Genomic DNA, 20455 nt, shown 5'->3' with positions numbered 1-20455 from the left:
ATACCACAATGCTGCCCATTTGGAACAGGAGACGCTTTCTTTTCGGTACTAGAACTGTGCTCCTAACTGCTCCTTTGCTTCTAAGATAGACTTCTCTAGTGACCCTGTGGCTATGTCCTTGACCTAAGGCAGTGGTTCTCAACCTTCCTAATGCTGGATTCCTTTAATACAGTTCCTCACATTAGGGCAACCCACAACCATAAAATTATTTTTGTTGCTACTTCATGACTGCAGTTTTGTTACTGTTATGAATCATAATGTAAATATCTGGTAAGCAGGATGTCTGATATGTGACCCCTATGAATGGGTCCTGTGGCCCCCAAAGGCATTGCCACCCATGGCTTGAGAACTGTTGACCTAAACGGTAGTGAGGAGAGCTGCTGCTGTAGACATCAGCTGTAAAGAAACCAGTGATGGGTGGCCCAGGCTCGGAGTAACACAGTACACTGTGTTTTACTCTTTCTGTTGACCTGGCAACTAGAACACCTTGGATCCCTGACAGCAGGGACAGGAACTTACCAGGCTGAGGGTTGTATGGATGGAGGGTGACTGAGTAGTCTTGAATGGTGTCCTGACAGATTTCTAGACTAGTTCCTCCTCCATATGTAAGTCTGGGGCAGTAAACACACAGGAAGAACCTTTAGATTCACCCTGTAGCTTCACCCTGTCTCGCCTTTCTACAGAACTCTGTCACCCAGGGTAATCTTGTTCAAGGGTGTTTATTTGGGAGAATACTGAAAGTGCACCATTGCTTGGTAGAGAGCTGTTGAAGGAAAGCAGGTGGGACTTGGTCACTATTACGTGTGCGTGCAAGTACACATGCAAGAGTGCACGAGTGAGTAAAATGGGGAGGCAGGATGGAAGGAGGAGAGGAACAGACTTGTGACTTGGAAGAGAGAGGCCCAGGGCATCCAGTATTGTGCCTGTGGATACAGTGTAGGCCTGTAGGTCTACATGGTATGGAGACCAGAATCTCAGGAGGTGGTCACCTCCCCAACAAAGGGTCAGGATGTTGTTCTGTTCCTTCTTTGTAATTTGGAGGATGCCTGGGATAGAGATGCTAATTCAGCCTATGAATTACAGAGCAGGAAAATAGAAAGATGTGACAGAGCAGGCATAGGCAGATGTGTGGATGTGACCACAGCCATTTACCTGGTTACCTAGGAAACAGAATGCTAATGAATTTCCCCCACAGTTTATGTTTTGGTATATAACACTGTTTGGAAAATAAATGCAGAGGAATTTTCAGGATGTGAACTCAGGACTTCATGGGGGAGGATCTCCCTCCCGAAAAAGCCATGTGAGTTGTGTCTAATCCCACGCCTCCCCTCTGGTCTGGAGAAATAACTTATGGTCCGGGCTGGCACCAGACCACAACAATACAGAAGAGTTTTCACTGTCCCTTGACAGCAAGAAAACACCTTCTTATTGTCTTTGCCTGTTCACTTGAACTACACACTTACATGTCAGTTACCAAGCAGATGGTGACCCTGAAGAGCTACAGGTCTTGCTGGTGTTTCTCTCCCATGTGCTAATACAGACAGCTTCACATAAATGCTCAGGAAAGACTTGTGGAGTTACCTGTCAAGACCTCATCTGCCATGCTCCAACGGGCCATCATCTAGAAGAGGCAGGGGGTAACCAAGGTGAAGCTCACCTATGGTTCACTCTGAACCATTTGGCAATGGGTTGGTTCTTTTGCATGTGCTTGGCACCCAGGTGTTTTGATACTGCACTCTGGGAAAATTATGCTTTGCTGATTTCCTAGACGTTATTATAACTCATACCAACTGCAAAGACTTCATTTCCACACCCGATTGCAAGGGCTTAGCACAAGTCAAGTGAAAGACTGGATTTTCTAATGGCTTGTTGTTCTTACCAAAACTCATTATTATCAACAGAAGAAAGTCTACTTGAGTAAAAAGAACACTCACATGTACATACACACACATACACTATCACTCACACACATAAACACATGGTTTCCCTAGATGTAATTTTTCAAATTATCCATTTGGGATGAATTAATATTCTTGTAATTCGATGTTTCATTAAGACATAGAGAGAAAGATCATCTAAAAATTGAGAAAGGGGCTAATTTTCAAAAGTATCTCCCAGCTAAGGCTCCTCTGGAGTGTTATGTATACATTGAAAAATGAATTTAGGTAAGTTTATTATTATTATTTTCATCATCATCATTTATTATTATTATTTAGAGAGAGAAGTTAAAAGGTGAGAGAATCCCTGTGTGGGGACTCAGTGTCTGCGTTGCACACAACCTCAGCTATGAGGGGGAAGCTCTCTAGGGCTAGCTGTGTGACAGGCATGGCTCACAGGGCACCAAGCTCATGTAGGACCTAACATGACGCCCTCCTGGGAGGCAGCTCCTCTGTGTGTGGTGTAGGAAAGATAGGACAGACTGGGGCATAGGCCACTTGTGTATCACAAGGAAGGTCTAAGCCACTGGATGCCTTGTGTCCACACTCCATCCACCAGTAAAATCTATTCTCCATATGGGGTGCAAGTGAATCGGAGACAGTAGGCATCATCTGGATAGACAGGGAAATACAGACAGTCCCTCTTTAGATAGGTTGCTACTGTAGAACACCCCTCCCCGTTTCCCCGGGTCCAAGAAGAGGCCAGGTGCTGTAACTCTGGAATGCACTGAAAAGAGTTCTTGTCACACAGCTCACACGTGTTGGCAACCGAGACGTCACTGTGCTGTTTGTCGGGAGCCTCAGTGACCTGAGTTGCTCCCAGGCTGGTTTGCAGGATAAGGCTGGGGAGAGCAAAGGTCCCACACTCTTCCTCACGCTGAAACAGTGATCTTCACACGTGACTGCGCTCCAACAAGGCCGCCACCATGTTCCCTGGAGAATGCGTTTCCGTGCAGTTCCACCCACAGAGTCACTGTTGGATGCACTGCCACTGGCGTTGCAGTGAACCATGCTGGAGCGCGTGCTGACCAAAGTTCCCAAGTTTCTCCAGCTATCTATGGATGCTGCAGCCTCCACCTGGATCCCTCACAGCTCAGAACCCTGGGCTGGGGTCCCTAGCCTGAGAGCCCTGCTGACTGGCTGAGGGACTGTGCAATGTCTGACTTTCTGCTATAAAAGCAGAAAGATGAGGATGTCAGGTTGAACCACCTCTATTGACCCATCCTCGATGAACAACATGCCAGTAAGAAAGGATATCCCAGGGTACAGATGCCCTGCATGACAAGAGCTGGATGCTTTGTCGGTTGTGTATTATTGTAAATAACTGCCACATGCAGTAGTTTAGGTTGCAAATTCATATATGGTCCCTCATTTTTGCCTCAAAATATGTTCATGCTCCCTGAAGCCATTGTCACTTGTGCATGCCCACAGGAAGCTTGGATGGGGGGAACTCTGCAGCTTGGCCAATTTTATCTGTTTCCAAGAAGCATTCATACTATGCGCTTCCCGTTGCTAGGACCCATGGAAGCATTACCACAACTCTGACTAACGGACCAAGCACTGTAAGACTTGCAAACACAGAGAGACTGGAGCAGTCACTGGAACATGCGTATTGCCCCTCGAGGGCCCACGGTTGTCTGAACAGATTATGTAACGTAACAAGCAGGACTTGGGAGAGTGTCTTATTAATCTTTCAAAGCTATTAACTATCTCTTTAAACTGTAATTGCATCGCTCTTAATTGCTTTATTAGTTCCTAAGCTTCATTATTCATCCTGTCTCACTTCTATTCAAACCAGTTGCAGCTGTTTTTTTTTTCTTTCTCCTTTTTTCTTTAATGTGAAAGGGAATCTCTGTCTCTAGATTCCAGAGAAAGGAGAGGTGGTACGCTGGCTCCACACAGGGTTGGCCTTGCATTAGCAGCTCCCCGTGACGCCAGGGCTTTGTCCAGGCCCTGAGGGTTGTCCTGTACTGGCTCTCTCCCTCTGGCACCCTGGTGTCCCCTGACCTGTCTCCTTCCCCACATCCTCACTGAACAAGTCACGCCACGGTCAGAGAGAGAGAGAGATGTGCTCAGGAAGTAATCAATGATCTGGTGACACCTAGAAAGGGGGCCATATGCGCAGCTCCAGAATCTTCCCCAGCTTCTGAACTCTTGCTGCCTGCCTCAGCTTCCTCGATGGTTCTGGGCATCTGTCAGAACCCCGCCCTGGCAGTCTCCCTGTCGCTCTCTCCTGCAGACTGAAGCTGGCAGCCTCAGCACCCACTCACTAGACAGACATTTCCTGTGCTGCCATCACAACTAGTGGGGGAGGGGGAGCACCTCACCAGTCACAAGGAATAAAATGAAAACTCATAGCGTCATCACAGACAGAAAACTGTTCTTCATGATGATTAATGAATATGACCCTGAAGCCTCAGCCTTTCTAAAAACACGTTCATACAACAAATGCTAGCATTTTTCATATTTTTTTCTGTGAAATAAAAGCTTACCTAAAAACCACCAAAACATCTGGCAATTCTTGGTGAGTAAAACGTTGACAAAATGGCCCAGGAGCCTGGCGTGGTGTGGTGCTGAGAAGATGCGGGAAGCATCTGTATTCCAGTGCAGTCCACCTGACCCCCGCCCCCCGTCCATGGTCCAGGAGGTTCTAACTGGTAAAGGAGTACCGCCATCCATAGCTCCATCCCTGATGGCTCATCTGCCACATGGATGAGTAAGAGCACCGTCCCTGAATGCATGTCATTGTGGTGGGTGAAGTACACTGAGTACTCTCCAGCAATGGCCAAATGTGTTTCCCAGACAATGAGGTGACAGCTGCCTCTTGACCATGGATAAATGTGCTCAATTAACCCTGAAAGGCAAAGCGCGTGCAGTCAAGGGGGACAGCCTCAAGCCTTCTCCCTCCCACATTCGCTGTCCACGTCGATGCGCTCCACATCATAATTTCCCAGCATTCCAGTCTTCAGAGGAAATAGGAGCTCTCAAAGTCACACTGCAGGCGCCTTATCAGGCACACAGCTGTTGCCTCTGCTTCCTTCGGAGCCTACAACCTGCCCTGCGCTGAGCCCTCAGCTACAACCTCGGGGAAGTGGTTCACAGAGAACCTGCTGGTTCACCGCTGCTGTTTAGAGTATAATGGCTGCCTGCCTTGTAGTACGGAATGGAATCAGAGTAAGGCTCCCTCCTAGGAATTCACAGCACAAACGCCCTCCAAGGAAGCAGTTACTCCAGAAAGGAAACCTTTCCCCCAACCACAGAGGAGGGAGAACAAGCTGTGTTAGCTCTCAGGTTCAGAAGCAGACATCTTAACCTACTTTCACTCTTTGTGTTGGAACTTCCCTGGGGTTCTTTTCTCCAGAAGTTGGGCAGAGCCAAGGCACCTGACAGAGCCAGATAAAGATTACACAGGGAAATGTTCTGACATGAAACATCCAATGTGCTCTACACTTTAAAAGGAAAGAAAAGGAGGAACATTTCTCCGTTTTAAAAAGCCACCTGGGACCGGAGCGTTGGTTCAGCAGATAGGAGTCCAAACTGCTCTTAGACCAGCAGGCTGACTGGGCGGCTCACAGCACTCTGGCTGGGCGGCTCATGGCCACCTGTTAACTACTGCTCCAAAGGCTCTGGAGCCCTCTTCTGGCGTCTCTGGAAACTGTACTCACATGAACAATCCTGCACACAGACACACATGCATGCATAATATTAAAAATAAAACTAAGGTCAAGTGAGGTGACACGTGTCTTTCATCCCAGCACGTGGGAGACAGAAGCAGGCAGATCTCTGTGAATGTGAGTCCCACCCGGACTACACAGTGAGATCCAGGCCAGCCAAGGCTACATAGTGAGACCCTGTCTCAAAAAAGTGGCCACCTTGACTAAGGTTATTCCAAGATGGAACAGTTCTAATGTCCGCCAGCACTCTCTAGGGTGAGCATGGCGCTTCACCTGCAGTTATAATTTCTGATTAGTTTTTCCACAACCAGATAACTTTTAATTATCACATGTTCACTGGCAAAGGAGAAACTTTTAGTACTTAGTTTGTGGCCATCAAATTTTCCTGTTTTACCTGAGCCACAAATCCTGCACTTTAGAAAATTTCACAGATTGTCCCAAGGCCAAGGAGGAAGGGTAAAGAATTCCATGATTCCGTCAACAGCAGCCAAGCCTACAGAACGGCAAAGGGCATCAGTCCGCAGGGACGACGGAAAACTACCTGATGCTTTTCAACATCATCCATCAGAAACATTAAGCAAGCAAGTGATTTCTTCAGTAATTATCAGCCCACAAACAAAATGGGTGCATCCCTGTGTCAGCGTGATGATCCTACAAATCCAAATCCCCTGAGTTGTGCTTGGAGCTCTCCTTTATTTATCACAGATATTAAAGTTCTGATGTCCTATCTTCCAGTCAAGGTTACCATCAGGAAAGAATTTCCACTCCCCATATCCCATTATCAAAACAACTTGCACACGAGTTGAATGCTTTAATAGGAGGACTAGGAAAAAGCGTGTGGTGGTATATGACTACGATCCCAGCACTAACAGGGCGGAGGCAGGAGCATCACGGGCCTCCAGAGCTGTGGGACAGGATCAGTCATTGAAGAGCCGCTGAGCTGCTGCTATGTTGTTGCAACAGCTCAAACGAATTAACACATCACCATACCCAATCTTGCTGCTCCACATGAGGCTACAAAACGAGCAACCTGCCACACCTACCCCTACAGTGCCACAGAATCTGTCTCCAGGAGTCAACTCGGTTCCTTTCGCTAATGCATTGTGACATCTCAGAAAGAAAGCTCACCTTCTTTGCTCCTGTAAAAAGCATGCTAAAATGGGTCATCTACGCCACACAGGCTGCCTCGTCTCTCCTCACACTCTGTGCTGTGCACATACAGTGAAGGTTCCCGGGAAGCAGGGCTTTCCCTAGAATGTGGCAAGGCAGCGTTAAAGGGACAGCTGGGGTCTGATGAGCCCCGGCCCTGTTATTGTGGTAGAGGGTATACCCTCCTTCTTTGCCCCACATCTTGCAAGGGTCCAGTCAAATATGCACCTTTCAGGAAAGTCCCTAGTTCATGTTTCATTAACCTCCGCTTCTGTGGCCCTGCCCAGAGCTATGCCTGCTATCTAGGGAAAGCGAAGGTTCGCAGCCAAGCAGACATTCTGCCCAAACTCAGTCATATCACTTTAAAGCTCTGGAGAGAACTGAGCTCCAGGGCCCTGTGGCAGAAGGGAAGGTAGCCAGCCAAAGGTGAGGCAGATTAATGGCATTTTCCTAACTGATCAATAGCTGCTTCATGCGATCCTGGGACCTGGAGGCACGGGCAGGCATCTGTCCTGGCATGCATGGTTAGGTGCAGCAAAGACAGTCCTCAGGCTGTGAGCTGGCTGGCAATGCCCACCAGTCCAGTTCCCCCATGCTATGATAGAGCCGACAGAGCTGTGGCCCAGACAACTCCTTTGGTTCTCAGTGGCCCCGGCTGAGTACACCCACAGTGTTCGTTCAGTCCGGTCGGTTTTGTCAGCCTTCCACAGCCCTAGCCACCGCAGACAGAATTCCTTTCCTCAGTGTAATTTCTAACGTCACCTATCTAGAATTCTTCTGCTTCAGCTCCAACTCAGTTTTGGGATTTGACCCCTACTGCCTCACACCTTTCTGGCCTCTATGTCACCAGTGTAGCTGGGACACTGTCGCCGAGCTAAAGCCTAGGCCAGGTCCCAGCTGTCTGCCTGTGATCACAGAAGCAGAAAGACCGTAGCCAGCAACAGCCCGTGCTTTTCTTGCTTTTGGTGTTTCATGTCCACCTCGGGGCCTCCAGAGACACCCTGTTCCTCTTCTTTGCTTCCAGCCCCATTTTCCTGTCCTGCTCTTCGTTGGCCTCTCAACGTGGCCTCTCAACTCTCCTCATTTGGACCTCATCTTCTTCCTCATCTTCTTCCATGCCTCTGGAAAGGCAAACCCCCACAGAGGAATCCACCTGCCAGGATCCTGTGGCTTGCTTGCACACACAAAGCCTTCCAAGAGCTATGTTACATAATTCCCAGCAGGTGGAATCATTTCCTACATTCCTGTACCTCCGCCAGTGTTTCCCACACCTGCCTTCACTGTCAGCAGCTCTCCTAAAACCAAGGTTCTCCCTTGACTCGTGCTTGTCTTCACAGGGTTAGACTGTCTCTTTTGAGGGACATACTAACGTAATACTCACAATACATATATGTGTATGTTTACATTTGCAGGTAGATACACATTTCACTCAAATGACTGCTCATGGGTCAATATTTTAAACTTCCAGATCTCTCAATATTCTACCTCCCAGACCCAATCTCCCCCGCAAACAACAGATTATTTTTAAAAAATAAAAAGATATAGTTACTTCTTCTGTGGCATCTTCTGGAGTGGGCTCTACGTCCAGGTTGAGGTCCTCCTCTGTGGTCTAACAACAGAGACATAGGTTAATATGGTTAGCATCTCAAATTTGTGTGAGCAGCTTCATACGCATAATTAGCACAACTGTAACTAGCGTGGTAGGTGCTTCAGGTGTGTAACTGGCACAACTGTAACTGGCTTGGTAGGTGGTGGGGTCTGCAACATGGCTCTCTTGCACCTGAACAGCTCTGTAACTGTGGAATGCCTGGTGCTGGAGACAGATGCTTTACATGCTAGCAGTGAGTATTCACGTCTAAAGTCACAAGCTGCTGAATCAGTGAAGTGTAGGACTTCCGGCACAATGCAGAAGACGAGGCAGTTATACTGCCTTCAGCCAGCAGGAGGCAGGAGACAAGCTTATATGCAGCTCAAACATCCATACGGTGAGGTGAGGGTGGACACAGACAGACACCAAACGCATCTGTAGTCAGTCCTGATTGAATGGAACAAATCAGCCTCGTATTAATTCTGGAAGAGGAATTGGATTTTTGTGGGTTTATTTCTTAGAAAGTGACTTGTGAAAACTCCAGCAGCCTGAAATTTGCTAGATAAACAGGTCTATAACCCACCTCTGCCTTCTGGGTTTTGGGATTACAGGTGTGTGCCACCAAGCCCAGCTGGGATGAATTAATGAAATCCCAGACAGTAAAGTTCTGGGCTCACTAAGATGCATAAACAGCACCTGTGTAGCTCAGGTTTAACCAGGAGGCCAGGGCTGCGTCTCTGCTTAGAATGCAATAGCGTGGAAGACTGCTCATATGACCTATTAAAAAGGGGACAGCCCCTACCACCCTGAGACTCAGAGAGAACTCAGCGAAGCATTCCCACCTAGCACTAGCTCTAGTGTGCTCTGATGCCCCAGGTTAGCTGATGATGTCATGATGGCTGAGCCAGCAGCCATGCTGGGTTAGAAATCTCACTAACTTGACTCCGAGTCACCAGGGAATCATGGTGGATGGGGAACATTTGAAAACCAAGATTTTGCTTTCTTTAATGCACTGTGGCATCCCAGAAAGCTCACACTTCAATAAAAATATTATTAAAATGAGTCAGCTGAGCCCCACAGATGGCTTCACTCACTGGCTCGCTTGTTGCTCCTTCCTCTCTCTCCAGAGCATGGCTGTGGCCACCGAGCCCCGCTGAGCATGCGCACCCGGCAGTCCTGACTCAGATACAACGCACAGAAACCACTGCTTCCCCTCCATACCAGACTCTTCAGGGCTTCTCTAGAATCTCCAGTTTTTATTCACCATGTTTTCTTACCCCATTCATGGGTAAATTATCATCCAAAATATCCCAAACCAATTCATAGTACCAAAATTAGTCTCCTTAGAGAGCCAATGGGTTTCCCTAGTCTATGTGCTGGAGCATTGCTGGCTTTTATGAAGAATATACCATGTTTTACTTCTGTGGGCCTCAGATTCCTAGGTTTCCTAGGACTGCGGACAAGAGAAAAACTGGGGAGAGGAAAGCAAAGTGTAGCCGTGTTAGGCTAAAAGAAGAATCTAGGAACATGGATTTCCAGCCAGTGACGTTAACTGTGTTCCACTGATATTCCTGTCCATGCAAGGTCAGACTCTCGGTGCGTCTCACCCCGTTCTGCACATGGTCTGTGATCTGTGAGCTATCTGAGTAGCATAGGACATAAAACATGGGCAAATGAGAAATAAAGTCAGCTTGGGGTACTGTGACCCAGGGACATGACACTTGAGGACACGGAAGGTCCCCGAGAGCTGGGAAGTTTATAGTTTGAGTATTTCAGCTTTGGCCCTTCTGTGGAGACAACTCCAGCTGTTTCTCGGCTCCAGACTGCTAAGAATTTAGTGCCCCACCCCCACTCTGCATGCTCCACAGGTTTGCTGCTCCGAAAACCTCACCAGAAAGCCGGAGGAAACGTCTTCTCTCCGGGCTCTCTAGCCTCTGACTCTCCCGGTGTTGGGCTGACTAACCCAGAAGCTCACAACCCTCAGCGCAGCAGGGCAGGTGCTATCAACTCTTCGTCAGGATTGTTGATTTGCCAGTTTTCTTTGGTCATGACATATTTCTGTAATAACATGAGCCTGCCCGTCCTGGTCTACTTCAGAAATGTTTTAAACACAAGCTGCTCTTAGGAGCCTCTGTCCTGGTGATAGTGCCAGACTCAGAATTCCAACAGGACCCCACGTTTCCTTCATTCCCGCCCCTCTCTGTCAGCCCAGTTCTCCCCCACAAGAGCTCTGTGTTCAAGAAGTCGGGCAGATGGACATCAGGCCACAAAGGACGGGGTCAGCAACAGGAAATAAGAGAACGTCTGCCCTCAGCACTGTTCAGTCATAAGTTGAATTTTAGAAGTATCAAGTATCTTTCAAGAAAAAAAAAATAGGCTCAAGTTTGCCATCTGGGGAATGAGTGGCTTTGTCTTCAACCTCAAGGCAGCATCAAGTACCAACAGATCAGCAGTGGCAGAGCCTAGTGCCGCCCTTGCTCACCAAGGCAACCCCCTTGCACCAATACTCAGACTGCTCTGGCTACAAGATACAGCACACAGTGTCTGCGAAAGGCTCTACTCCCCATGTAATACCAATACCCTCCTCCAAGCACTTACAAGATTATACTTGTTTATTTGGTCTCTGTCTCTCTTTGTCTATTGGTCTCTGTCTGTCTCTCTGTCTGACTCTGTCTGCCTCTCTCCCCAGCCGTGTGTGTGTGTGTGTGTGTGTATGTGCAGAAATCAGAGGGCAACTTTCAATGGCCAGATCTTTCCCATTACCACATGAGTTTAGGAATTCAGGTCCTCAGGCTTGACAGCAAACACCCCCATGCACTGAGCAATCTTGTAAGCCCTACTCCAAGTATTTGTATGGGAGTCTTCAAAGTAAAATACCAAATAGGCTGTCTTCTAAAACAGAATCATTCAGAATAAAGATATATTTCTGTGACTGTCTCCACGTCACTATGAAATGAAAGAAGTTAACATGGAACTTATATGTGTAAGGTCAGATGAGGCAGAAATTAAGCCTTAGGTTGTGGTATTCAGGAGTCTATAAAAATTGGCCTTTTTTTTTTGATTTTCGAGACAGGGTTTCTCTGTAGTTTTTGGTGCCTGTCCTGGAACTAGCTCTTGTAGACCAGGCTGGCCTCGAACTCACAGAGATCCGCCTGCCTTTGCCTCCCAAGTGCTGGGATTAAAGGCGTGCGCCACCACCGCCCGGCAAATTGGCCATTTTTAAATTGCAGTTTCGGTTGCTCCTAGGGCAGTACCCAAATATCTAAAGATGCAGCCGCTCTGAACAACTTCGGAAAACTTTCTTCTCAGAAAAAGCTCTGATGATCACGTAGAACCCAAACAGAGCAAATGAAATTCCTGGCACCAGAGGCTTGCCACCTCCCTAGGGGACAGCGTCACCGGCACCGTCCCCACGACAGCCCCAGCAGTGTGACACTGGCGTTGTTCCCTCGGCTCTCATTTCTGGTGGCCCTCTCTCTGAGTGCATGGACGTTCCAGACAATGCTGCCCCTGCTCTGTTCCTTCTAACATAATGGGTCAGTCCCTGCAGCAAATGGAGATCTAGCCCATGATCTGGACCACTTGTTGAAAGCAAAGCAAACTGGTGCCAACTAGTTGACAATAGCAGTACTTCCGAGCACAAGACACACTGTCAGAAGCACACTGCAGGGCGGCTGTGGGCAGCAGGCTTGCCTTCTACTGACTTCAGGCATGCACTCCCAACACACACACTGCCACAGGCACACAAATGCACATGTCTGTGTGGCCACATATGTGAAACGCGGACATAGAGCGACCATATCTGCCACACTAACCTTCACTAAAAAACTGAATTTTCTATGGAATCAAAGTCCGTTCGCTACCATCCAGAGGGCACTGTGGGGAAGGGCACGCTCCCCTCTTCGGTACCTACCTCTATCTCCATGGGCTCCACCTCGATCTTCTTCCATAGCTCCAGCAGCTGGGCTATCGGCATTTTATAAACTTTCCTTTTCTTCCAAGCAAGTGTTGATAGCAAGAAAGAAAATAAAAGCAGGCACCAAGCAGCCGGAGAATCGATGCCAGAGGCTGGGGGCAGCAGGCCAGGCTGGAGTGTGGAGTGGGAGAGAGCTCGCGGGACATAGGACGGGGACGATCTCCTGGGCCAGGGAGGGTCCTGAGGTCTTCGGTTTGGCTGCTCAACCTCCTCAGCGGGCTGCAGCGGCGGTGAGGCAAGGAGACTGCAGCTGCGTCTGGGCGTCTGTGCGTCTGTCTCACGGAGTGCGGCTCGGCTCCGAGTGCTTCCCTGCCTCCCAGTTACGCTGCCACTCTGCCCCTCCTCTCACTATTTTACCTTAATTGGCTCTAAATGAGGGTGAAAGTTGAGTCTGAGGATGCTGCTGCCATAGAAACTGCTTAGCAACGGAGGACCAGCGAGGGAGAAGGGATTGGAGCTCGGGCTCTGCCCTTCCCCTCCCCACCTCTGCGACACTGCCTGGGACCCACACCACCACCCCTGTCAGGAGTTCTGCTGAGGCTGGAGGCCGGATGCAGCAGAGACACCCCTCCACACTGGGGTTTCAGACACCCGCATTGGGAATTGCGCTGATGCCTGCAGTAGCTTGGTGCAGCGACTCCCTGCTGTCCCCAGTGAACAGCTCTGTTGAGGCATTGGGCAGGAAACAGCCGGAGAAAGGGGTACCTACACGCTGAAGGGACTGAGCAGGATGGGTACCTCAGAATCCAGTCTTGGACCACACTTCTACCCTAAGCAAGAAGACTGGCTGCAGAAACCTTAAGTGTGGCATCCAATCCTCTGCAGAAAGGGACAGAGAGCAGCTGTTTGTCCCTGTCTGCTCTGCAGGACCAGTGGAGAACAGGAAAAGGGTGTTGCGGGGGCAGGACGGCGTTTACTCTAAACACCGGTTATTAGGCACATTGTCTAGTTTGTTCTTTCCACCTAGCTTGGCTATTTCACTCCGGTTTTACAGATGAGACAGTCCTATGGCTCAAAGAGAAACAAAGTACCCACAGACAAGGGAGTAAAGAAGCCGGCTCTGCCTGAAGCTGAGAAACTTAGCTTCTCAGAGCAGGGAGTGTGTTCAAGGGTTCCTTAAGCATGGGTCTTTGGTCTGCTCCATTTCTGTCTGGGAATGAAAAACACATTAGGAGATGATCCGTGCTGAGCCTAGATCGATTTGGTTCCTTCTCTCAGGAAATAGTGTTCGAGACAAACACAGTTTAGCCTTGCTCTGGAGCAAGCGTCTTCATCTCTGTGTGCCCTTATCTTTGAGAAGATCTCAGGCTCAGAACATCATTGTGTCCTTTCATCCTTATGAAGTCACCAAGAAACGCAGCCAGCTAAAGGACGGAGAGGGACCACAGCCTGCGCACTTCCCATTGTGCGGCAGAATAATACCTCATCTTACACCAACAGCAGGGGCGAGAGTGGGCGTGTGTTCACAAGAGGCACTTCAGCCTCATCTTTTTACAGAACGAGGCCAGTGAGGACTTTGAAAATTAATTCTACTCAGGATAAGAATAATAGCAAGGTTGTTCATTTTACACTGGACACCTACTGACTGACTGAGTGAGCAGAGGAGGGCATCCAGTATGCTGACCATAATAAAGTCAATCTGAGGCAGGATGAAGAAGGTCACAAGCTAACAACAGGCAAGATGAAATGATTTTTCTCCGTAATAAAGCCAGGGAAACCACTCACAAAAGACTTCTGAGAAGATGTGAAAAGCATTTCATTTGACCACTGAAGACCTGAACTCCCTCAGGCGACGGAAGGAGACACAATTGTTTTCTTACTGTGTTTCTGCAAAACCTCCTATTTCTAGAACATTCTACAGATGCCCCAATGTGGGAAGATGGAAAGAAAATATTGGTCTTTCCTTTTGAGGGACTAATTAGGAAGAAATAAGTTTAGATGGGACTCAGGGTGAGCCATGCTTCCTTAGAGACTAGAGTGAACCCCACGTTTCCAGGAGGACCTGAGTTAAAATCCTTGCCAGAAGTGGCTGTCAGCAAACACAAAGAGTGACTAGTGGAAGGGGTGCACTGGGCGCTGCTGCATATATGGCTCATAACTCAACATTCTGTCTCTTTTCAGTCTCTGCGACATGAGCTGAACCCCATCCCACCATCTTCTAGGTGAAGCAGAGAAACCTGGGAAAAGAGCGTGGGAGAAAGAATGGGGCTCTGAGTGAGCCATGGGAGCTGGGCTCAGCTCACTCCACACTGCTGCCTTTGGAACAGCTAGCAGGTTATTCAAAGCAAGCAGCTTGGGCACTCGGGAGTGCAGCACACGGAGGCACAAACCTGCTGGACAGGAGTGGGAGAAGTCAGGGAAACAGGCTACCTAGGACCTAAGAAGGACACAAACGGGAAAGGAAACTTCCGAGAGAAAACGAGAATTCAGGACACCTTTGGCCCCATCCGTAAAGCTTTCAATACCCAGAAAAGGCAAATCAGAAAAGAAGGAGTGTGCTTTTCTGGGGGATATAATTACATCTAAATACCAGAGAGGATAAAGATTTTAATAAAAGACCAAATTATTGCAGATGAGTGTTCGACTAAATCCCAAGAAAACTCAAATGCCTTGTCTGACAGAGTGGCACTTCCGAAGTCTGGTTTCTGGGAAACCTCCTTGTAGGCATCAGTCTGCAAGCAGAGGCAGTAACTAGAGGACACTTGCTGAAAACGGCCTTCAGCAGCCAGCTCTCCAGAAAGGCATTGTAAAGCACAGCTGGAGGCCCAGCCACGGCATCATGGTAGCATGAGACAGATAAACAGGCATCAAATTCGGAGAACCCCAGCCCCACACACTCTCAGCACAAACAGATTCCCAAGCATGCCGATGTGCTCAGGCCCCTTGAGTCTGACAACATGTTTATTTTCTCGCAGAACGGAAAGGAAATACTTCCACTAACTAACAAAAGTTGTGCGGAGAGGCGTTGAAACCTGTGGTTGGCCCGCTCCTGGTGCTCTCAGCTGTGCTTTGGGGCTCAGCTTTCCCAGGGTTCATGGAGCAATAGCAGACTGCACAAGACGAGAAAAAGCCTCAACTAAGTCTAAGCCACCTGGTGTTTGAAATAATGAGAGATGTTTGGCCTCCATTTTGTCCTTGACAGCCATTTTCCAATGACTCACCTTCCATCCTGGCCTGCTCCACCTTGCAGCTGAAGATAATTAAGGATTTGGTAAAATAAGACAAATTGCTCATTTCTAATGGGTGATCTCTTGTTTTCCTAGTTCCATGTTTCTAAAAACTAGTTCTAGTGTTTCACAGAATTCTAAAGAAACAAAAAAACCAAAAATCACCACCACTAAAACACCTTAGAACCAAATTGATTTTAACAAAAACCCACAAGCTCCTTCCTTGTATTGGCCAGGCTGTGCCCTTGAGGGCACACGCTGAAGTCCTGCTGCCATCAGGTCATAATGAAGACTTAGGGTCCACGCAGAAACCACAGTGGAATGGGGGCCACTGATGTAATTACTGAAACCTTTAGAGGAGAATCTCTATGCAGATGCACACAGCATCAGGTGGAGCTGAAGTCTTCCCACCAAAGAACTGCACATTCTCCAAGAAGTTAACGGAGGCCTGAGGAAGATCCTGCCCTGGGGACCTCCATACTGCCACACTTCAGTCTTGGGCTTCTGGCCTCCAGGCTGTGAGAAAGAACTCTCCTAAGCTGGTGCTTTATTATCGTGGCACACGAGAGTGATGCCCCACCCCCAGGGGGGGGTGTGCACTAGAAAGAATGGAACACTGAACCAGACGCTGCTGCAATACTTCCATTCCATAGAATTCCATCAAAAGAAACCTGAAGATCCTGCACTGCTCTCCTCTGCACAGGAGATGCCCTGTCAGCTGGCAACAGAAAGATTTCGGAGCAGCTTGCAGAGGCTTCCAGAGCCAAGTCAAGGACTGGCACTCTTCCGTGGCTTCGGGAAGACACAAAGGCACTGAATCCAGGCAGCCCTTACAGGATGATGTCACAGCCCCATCCCCAGCACAGTGGCATCATGACATACTCTACAGAACAGCCACATTGTTTCTATGAAAATTACTCACAAGGAAAAAATGTTTTAAGGCTGAGCAGAGAGTAAACAGTTTCTCTTTACTGTGAATAGCAAATTATAAGCTCAGGGAAATCTTTAAAGAAGGAATTTGCCATCATTCTTCCCAACAGATCTTTCATCTCATTGGTGAGAAGAGTCGTGGTAACACAGCTTGCCTAAATAGGACCCCTGGGTTTTCCCACCGGCTGCCAAGGCCGCTCTCCTCCGAGCAACAGCTCCGGGCTAGCAATGACACAAATGCGCATGCGTGGGAGCCAGAAGGAAGTGGGAATGATGTAGGCCATCTTCCTGCCTACATACATTTTCCAGGAATTAGGGCAGGCTCATCACATACACACCACAGACCTGCCTTCGGTCCAGAGCCCAACCTCACTGGCCCTGGGAAGAACAACACCAAAGCTGTCCTCTGTCCCGATGCAGTGCCCTTGGCAGTGACTGCTCATAAAGTCACTCCTAGGGCTTATTTAATCATCCTGTAGCTAAACCTTCATTTCGGCCTCCAGGATTCTGATCATACAGCAATGCAGCCAGAACATGTGAACCAGTCATCATCGGAAAGGCTGAATTTTTGTGGTTCCCTGAGGCCATGCTGAGAGATGCTACCCCGGTCAGACACACGTAGCTGTTGAGATGTAGGCAGGCATGCATGGCTTCAGCAAGAGTTTCAACTCAAAATGAATAGCGTTGCAGAATTTAAAATTTAAAACTGTGTTCTCCACTGAACCAATTCAAGTTTTCTTGAAAATAAGAAATACATGTGTATATGATATCCATGACCAGATATGGAAATGTCAAAATAATAATTTAAAAAAGCCAGTATGCTGCTGAGAGAAGCTGTAGAGATAAAAGCAGCTGTGAGGTAAAGGGTGTCCCGAGCCAGCCTCAACCACAGCACACCGCGTTGGTTAATCCTTGCTGTGGCTTTATAATGGCCGAGGGTCTTTATTACAAAAGAAGCGCTTAGCAGTCATTAAGGGCAGAATGGAAGAGAGTCTGGGGATGCAATCAGTTGTAGAGCACTTAGCTAAAATTCACAGCCCCCGCCCCACAAAAAAAAAAAATGATTGAAGAGGGCAAGAAACAAAGACATGAAATGGACCAAAGAGTGTGAAAAGTGCATTGACGACCGCTCTGTACTCACGGGATCGAAGTGAATTGGAACAAACCTTCACTGTACTTAATTTACAATAGAGAATTAGACAGGAGCGCACACAAGCCTTGGTAAATTCTCCAAAGCACAGCAGTTACGCTCACAGAACATGAGTAATCGCTAAAAGCGTGGTATTTATAGGAATCTTCCAAACAATCTGCGGAATCGGTTATCAGCTCCTGGCAACAGTATCCGAATACCCTATCAGGTTCACGGATGAGAGAATAACCCCATTAGCGGCAAGGAATCCTCCCTGTGAAAGGAAACAGACTTCGCAAGCGGGGCCTGCTGTTTGATTCCACAAGTAGGTAGGCTTGAGGGGAGTCAAGAGAACTTCCAGTGGGAAATGTAAGTCTGCACTTCTGAGACACACCCAGATGCAGATCCCAGGAGCCCAACCCTGGGTCTTCTCTTAGCCACGCCTACCTTCTCTTAGCCATGCCTACTTGTGGTGGGGTTTTTTTTTTTGACTAGTACATTAAAAACATGGAATTTGTACACATTAACGAGTACCATGTTATGGCCTTATACAGGGGACAGTGAGGACAGGGGATGGGAAGAGGAAGGGGTAGGAGCAGAGGGAGAAGTCAGGCCGAGTGTGGTGGCCTCCACCTAGAATCCCAAGACTTGCGGAAAAGGCAGAAGGAACACGAGTTCAAGGTCACCCTCAGCCACACAGAAAATGTGAGGGTTTCCTAGTCAACATGGAGACCCTGGAAAGATGAGTGACAGGGGGTATAATAGCTGCTTCTTGTTGCCCTGATAAAAAAAAAAACACGACCAAAAATGACTTATGGAAGGTAGAATGTATAACTCCAGAGGAGGAATCCGTAATGGTGGAAGCAGGGCCGAAGGTACAGGAAGCTGAGAGATCAGACCTTCAACAGCAAACACGGAGCAGAGAGCTCAAACTGTAGTAGGGTCAGCACAGCCCCAAGGGTGGATGTCCTCCAGCAGTCCACTAGAGACCTACGGGGTGGACCATGTCTCCTTCAAAGCATTGTATGAGATGAGAGTGGAAGGAAGTGACCCTATAGGACCCATATGGCAGCAAAGTGAGGCAGGCGTCCCTCCCTGGAAGAGAGGCCATCCTTAGTGGACCCCATACATAGAACCTCAACCAAATTAACATACTCTCATCACAAATGTCTGAGGCTATGCCAGTCATAACAGTGGAACTTTAGTTAACTGCCAGCTGCCTGTGAAAAACACCCATGCTTCTTTCCATGTAGCCTTCCCGAGTTCCACCAACCTTGAGAAAGTCACACGGCAATCATTCTTTGTCCACATAAAGCAGGCTAAACTTAATTGGTTTCAGGTTTTCTGATAATGGTGAGCTTCTTCAATAACAAAATCACATGTGAAGTTGGGGAAATCCGACCACCCTTGATCATCATGAAGGAAAAGTTCTTCCCTAGCATGTAGTATCCAAACCGTAGTTAAAACGATGTTTGCTTAGGTGAGCATCTCTCTCTTCCTGGATGTACTGGGAATGTATCCACATGGACTATGACTGTTAGATCAGAAGCATTCAGTTTCTGTCGGTGACTTCTTTGTGTGCCTGAGACCTGGATTTTTTTCACATAAAACCCTGAAGACTTGGCTATTTACAGAAAGCCAAATAGCCTTCTGATTTGCTTACTTCATCCAGATTTCTCACAAGTGTGGCTTGATTTCCCTTAAAAACAGCATTTTGTCCCTCGTCAATCTGTTTTCCTACCCGCAGCTGGTTACCGTCCTTTCGATGCACTGTGCCAGCTGAGATCACTTCCTCCTTCAATAAAAATAGACGTCTTCTGGTTGGAGCCGTGGAAGCTCTGTGTTGTCAAATGCTGAACCCTTGTCAGCATAAATCTTTTCCTTCTTCTAAAGGTGTGTGTGTGTGTGTGTGTGTGTGTGTGTGTGTGTGTGTGTGCATGCGCGCACGCCACATGCGTGTGTGATGGCAGAAGACTATTTTCAGAAGTTGCTTCTCTCATGTCACCTTGACGGGGACTCTGACGCAGATCGCAGATCGGCAGGCCTGCGCAGCTGCAGTCTCACGAGCTGAACCGTCCTGCCCGCCCTCACGTGCTTTCTCACTGGACTTTGAGAAGTCAGAGGAAAGGGAGGTAATGGGCATACAGGAATTCATTATTTTGACCTCGAGGTCATAGGTCACCCATGACCCAGTAAGCCGTGTCTGAGGGAACGGCTAGAGTGAGGCACTGTGGTGATTTGCTTTCATCGGCCTTTGGCTGGATTTACCATTCCCTGGGAGACACGCCTCCAGGTGTGTCTGTGACAGCAACCTGTGGAGGTTTAACTGAGAAGGAAGGCCCTACCCAGAGGGAGCACCATTCCAGAGACTGGGGCTCCAGGTCAAATGCAAGGGAGAAGGGGGGAAAGGAGAAAGACTAAGGACTCCTCCACTCCTGTTTCCTGGCTTCTGTTCCCCTCAAGGGCTGGATTAAAGGCATGTGGTATCATATTTCCCCTCTCCTCAATAACACAGTCTACAAGCCTTGGTCACATGACTGTGAACTTGAATTATAGCAGAGAAGAGAACCTAACTCCGGGAAGATCAGCACTGGCACCTCACGTCAGAGTGAAGGCAGAGGCTGGCAATGGTGTTGTCCTCGCCTTGTGGTCAAAAGTTGAGACCTGAGTTTGTGTCTAAGTCATATTCACAATGCAGTCCTCCCATAACAGTACTTGTGAGTTTGAGAACCACAGTTTCTCTACCTCATCCCTTCCTCAATGTGGTATTTTTTTTTTCCATTCATGGGAGCTGTTCAGGTAAGGCCAGGTGAGCAGACCTGCTCTGGAAACAGGCAAGAAACTGCTTGCTATCAGTCTGGCGAGCCAGTATCAGACAAAGCCATATTAACAAAACAATGCCCCC

General features: G+C 48.2%; 1 protein-coding gene across 1 annotated transcript in view; it reads right to left on the bottom strand.

The window, feature by feature from the left end:
• Positions 1-12732, bottom strand: part of Rps6ka2 (ribosomal protein S6 kinase A2) — a 268826-nt gene extending 256094 nt beyond the window's left edge. Inside the window, exons 1-2 of the mRNA XM_087895940.1 lie at positions 12262-12732; positions 8310-8369 (exon numbers count right to left, since the gene is read on the bottom strand). Coding sequence (XP_087752066.1) covers positions 8310-8369; positions 12262-12324 — 123 coding nt within the window. The 5' untranslated portion in view covers positions 12325-12732. The remainder of the gene's footprint in view (positions 1-8309; positions 8370-12261) is intronic.
• Between the last annotated feature and the right edge of the window lie 7723 nt (positions 12733-20455).

Source organism: Myodes glareolus, chromosome 1, assembly GCF_982192425.1.
Source record: "Myodes glareolus chromosome 1, mMyoGla1.1, whole genome shotgun sequence".
NCBI classification, from domain to species: domain Eukaryota; kingdom Metazoa; phylum Chordata; class Mammalia; order Rodentia; family Cricetidae; genus Myodes; species Myodes glareolus.
This window is presented reverse-complemented; position numbering and strand designations above follow the sequence as displayed.